Source organism: Belonocnema kinseyi, chromosome 9, assembly GCF_010883055.1.
Source record: "Belonocnema kinseyi isolate 2016_QV_RU_SX_M_011 chromosome 9, B_treatae_v1, whole genome shotgun sequence".
Lineage (NCBI taxonomy): Eukaryota > Metazoa > Arthropoda > Insecta > Hymenoptera > Cynipidae > Belonocnema > Belonocnema kinseyi.
In genome coordinates, this window is record NC_046665.1 from 127,373,793 (window position 1) to 127,378,694 (window position 4,902).

Below are 4,902 nucleotides of genomic sequence, written 5' to 3' on the forward strand. Positions count from 1 at the left end.
TGAAATGTTTGTGAAATGTTTGAAATATTTTTTTAAATCTCTTTTTGTAAATCTTTCTAAAATCTGTCAAATATTTTGGAATCTTTGAGATTCTTTTTAAATGTCTGTGAAATCTTTAAAATGATTTGAAACATTTTGAAATCTTTGAAATCTATGTTAAATTTATTTAAAATGTTTTGTAAAATTTTTGAAATATTTTGTAGTCGAAAATATTTTTAAAATATCTTTTTGTAAATATTTCTAAAACCAGTCAAATATTTTGGAATCTTTGAGATTCTTTTGAAATATCTGTGAAATTTTTTAAATGATTTGAAACATTTTGAAATCTTTGAAATATTTTTTTAATCTCTTTTTATAAATCTTTCAAAGATTTTGGAATCTTTGAGATTCTTTTGAAATGTCTGTGAAATATTTAAAATGATTTGAAACATTTTGAAATCTTTGAAATATTTTGGAGTCGAAAATATTTTTTAAATATCTTTTTGTAAATTTTTCTAAAATCTGTCAAATATTTTGGAGACTTTGAGATTCTTTTGAAGTGTCTCTGAAATCTTGGAAATATGTTTTTAATCTCTTTTTATAAACCTTTTAAAGATTTTGGAATCTTTGAAATTCTTTTAAAATGTCTGTGAAATCTTTAAAATGATTTGAAACATTTTGGAATCTTTGAAATGTATGTTAATTTTTTTTTAAATGTTTGTGCAATCTTTGAAATATTTTTTTAATCTCTTTTTATAAATTTTTTAAAGATTTTGGAGTCTTTGAGATTCTTTTGAAATGTCTGTGAAATCTTTAAAATGATTTGAAACATTTTAGAATCTTTGAAACCTATGTTAAATTTGTTTGAAATGTTTATGAAATCTTCGAAATATTTGGGATTCTTTGGAATCTTTTTGAAAGTTTGAAATGTTGCTGAAATATTTAAAATATTTTGGAATCTTTAAAGTTTTCGTGAAATTTTTTAACTATTTTAGAATCTTTCAATCATTGTTAAATTTTTCTGGAAATATTTGTGATACCTTTGGAATATTTTTCAGCTCATTGAAATATTTTGGAATCTTTGAAATCTTGGTAAAATCTTGGAATTTTTGTAAATCTTTGAAATATTTTGAAATATTTGTCAAGTTTTTGAAATATTTCGGAATCTTAAAAATTTGTTATAAATTTTGTTGAAATGTTTGTGAAATCTTCGAAATATTTTGGAATCTTTGAGATTTTTTGAAGTGGGTGAAATGTCTGAAATATTTTGAAATCTTCAAAATATTTGTGAAGTTTTTGAAACTCTCAAATCTTTCAAATTTTTTAAATCTTTCTGAAATCTTTCAAATATTTTGGAATCTTTGAGATTCTTTTGAAATATTTGTGAAATCTTTGAAATTTGTGTTAAATTTGTTTGAAATGTTTGTGGAATCTTTGAAATATTTTGGAGTCGGAAATATTTTTTAAATATCTTTTTGTAAATCTTTCTAAAATCTGTCAAATATTTTGTAATCTTTGAGATTCCTTTGAAATGTCTGTGAAATCTTTAAAATGATTTGAAACGTTTTGGAATCTTTGAAATCTATGTTAATTTTTTTTTAAATGTTTGTGAAATCTTTTTAATATTTTTTATATCTCTTTTTATAAATCTTTCAAAGATTTTGGAATCTTTAAAGTTTTCTTGAAATCTTTGAATTATTTTAGAATCTTTCAATCATTGTTGAATTTTGTTGGAAATGTTTGTGAAACCTTTGGAATATTTTTCAGCTCATTGAAACATTTTGGAATCTTTGAAATCTTTGTAAAATCTTGGAATTTTTGTAAATCTTTGAAATATTTAAAATCTCTGTCAAGTTTTTGAAATATTTCGGAATCTTAAAAATTTGTTTTAAATTTCGTTGAAATATTCGTAAAATCATTGAAATATTTTGGAATCTTTGAGATTTTTTGAAGTGGGTGAAATGTCTGAAATATTTTGAAACCTTCAAAATATTTGTGAAGTTTTTGAAATATTTTGGAATGTTAAAAAAATGTTTTGAAATATTTTTGAAAATCTCAAATCTTTCAAATTTTGTAAATCTTTCAAATATTTTGGAATCGTTGAGATTCTTTTGAAATATTTGTGAAATCTTTGAAATGACTTGAAAGATTTTGAAATCTTTAAAATTTATATTAATTTTTTTTTAAATGTTTGTGAAATCTTCGAAATATTTGGTAATCTTTGAAATCTATTTGAAAGTTTGAAATTTTACTGAAATCTTTGAAATGTTTTGGAATTTTTCAATCATTGTAAAATTTTGTTGGAAATGTTTATGAAACCTTTGGAATATTTTTAAGCTCATTGAAATATTTCTGACATGTCTCAAATATTTTGGAATCTTGTTCAACTCATTGAAATATTTTAGAATCTTTGAAATCTTTGAAATCTTTTTGAATCTTTGAAATCTTGTGAAATCTTTGCGAATTATTTTATAAATTGTTGGCAAATCATTCTGCGATCCATAGAGTCTTTTGAAATTAAATTAAATTTATTAGATTATGTGTCAAAGTAGACCTAGAATTTATTTAAAAGCAGACCAGGAAAACCGGAAGAATTCATCGAATTTTGAAAGTAGACTTTTGTAGCAACCCTGTAATTTATAAATGATCGTAATCTTTCAAGATTATTAAATTTCCTTACTCAATAATGTCCTTTTTTTAATTTAGGATATTTAAATAGGAAAACAATCCAATGTAAAATCCTTTTTTAACGTCCAATAATCAAATTGATGAAAAGAATTCCTGAAAATAAGATCAAGAATCTAACGACCAAATTTGGACAACCACCACAAAATGTTTCCAGTGGAATCTGAAAAAAGCAAAATACTTCTCTCCTCTCCTTTCCCTCTAAAAAAGAAAAAAAAGAAAAGAAAATTATTCATCTTCACTTTGGACGAAAATAAAAAGGAGGAAAGAAAAATGAGAAGGCAACCAACCGAATCCCTTTCATTCTCTTTTTTTATTTCTTTCGTCCTCTTTATTCCCACCATTATCAAATCCCAATAAAAAACATTTTAAAAATCTATGTAATAATCAGCAACGTTTCGGCACTCATACAGCATCCTTATCAAATGAAAAAAATATATAATTAAATAAAAAATAAATCCTCCTTTTTATTTTCGTCCAAAGTAAAGATGAATACTTTTCTTTTCTTTTTTTCTTTTTTAGAGGGAAAGGAGGGAAGAGAAGTGTTCCTTTTTTCATATTCCAATGAAAACATTTTGTGGTGGTTGTCCAAATTTGATCGTTAGATTCTTGATTTTATTTTCAGGAATTCTTTTCGTCCTTTTCTTTAAACAAATCTTTCACTTTTTCATTTTAGTGTTCAGCAAGGGACAATGCGAAACTGTGGCTTACAGATTTTTGGGAAAAAAGGGCGGTTATGCCTGGGTCATCACTCAAGGAACTCTCATTTATTGTTCGAAGCAGCGCAAACCACTCTCTGTCGTCTGCGTCAATTACATCATTAGGTGAGTGAATTAATATTCACAGTTTTTTTACTTGAAATGAATTCTTTCAGCATTTTTCAACCGAAAACAAATTTTAGACTCTTTTAATTATTTTCTGTATGAAAATAATTTTAGAAAAAGGCCACACAAATTACCAGACATTTCGAGACTATTTTCTCAACTAGATTTATGTTTTATCATTTTATTTATGTGCAAATTCAAGAATATATAGATCCCTTATTTCAAAGTTTTTTTTTTTTTGAGCCATGACACCATTTTGCTACAATTTCGAAAAAAATTACACTAAAGGCACTATTTTCTTACAATTGTCCGCCAACGCCACTATTTCTTTACTTTTTATTGAAAGATATTGATAAAAAAGTCTTTTCGAATCAGCTTAAATAATATATCCGCAAATCTCAAAGATTTTCAACGAAAGTATTATATGTATGCATGTATGTATGTATTTAATCTCTCCCTTTTACGGGTTTCCTCTTACCATTAAAAAAATACATTTTCCACGATATTGTAAACAATTTTCGTTTTTTACTGTCCCTTTTCAGGATCACCCGTTTGGCTCTGCCCTACTCCCTTGCTTTCCCTTACTTCATCCAATTTCTTCATCCACATCACTCCCTGTCCACTACCATCCAAGATCCATCTTACACACTCATCCACACTCAACTGTCCCTCTTCCTCTCCTGTCCATCTCTCTAATACATGTGCCCATGACTCCATTTCGTATCCACATACTCTGCATAAATTCTCCTCTTCATTCATCCAATATCTGCATCCACATCTCCACACCATAACACAACACCGCCCACACCAACGCATCAAACAACCAGACTCTCATTCTCCAATCGTTCTTGAACCTTCTCTTTCCTATACCCCATACTTGGCCCATTACTTGACTCGCACATTCAATTCTTTTCCTCACCTGCAGCTCGTTTCCTCCTTCTGCCTTAAACCAAAAACCTAGGTAACAGAACTCCTCCACAATTTCCACTTTTTGTCAGTTCATCCTCCAAACGTAATTTATTTTGCTCTTTCTATTTCTGAAACACATCACCTTTGTCTTATCTACGTTCACCGTCAGCTCTTTTGTTCCCACATACTCTTCGAAGATTCTCATCATTAGGTTCATCCCCTTCTCATCATCTGCTAATAGAACTACATCGTCCGCGTATGCTAGAGAGTATAGTTTGCTATTACCCAAAACCGTTCCTCCTTTCCCTATCTCCTTTAGCTTCTCCTCTAAGTCTGCCAATAGGATACTAAATAGTAACGGACTCAAAGAGCACCCTTGCCTTAGACCTCGGCTTGTCCAGAGAACCTGCCCTTTTTTCTTTCCTATTTTCACCCTAATCCTGGTTTCAGTAAAAATTTCCTTTATCCTCTCCACTAACTTTTCCTCTACACCCCTCTCTTTCAT

At 28.0% G+C, this 4,902-nt stretch overlaps 1 protein-coding gene across 5 annotated transcripts in view; it reads left to right on the plus strand.

The window, feature by feature from the left end:
- The window catches only part of LOC117180308 (protein similar), a 122,894-nt gene that overhangs the window by 64,377 nt on the left and 53,615 nt on the right, over positions 1-4,902 (plus strand). For all 5 annotated transcript variants that reach the window (XM_033372735.1, XM_033372737.1, XM_033372739.1 and 2 more), the window contains exon 7: positions 3,341-3,488. In XM_033372735.1, the coding sequence (XP_033228626.1) occupies positions 3,341-3,488 (148 nt within the window). The remainder of the gene's footprint in view (positions 1-3,340; positions 3,489-4,902) is intronic.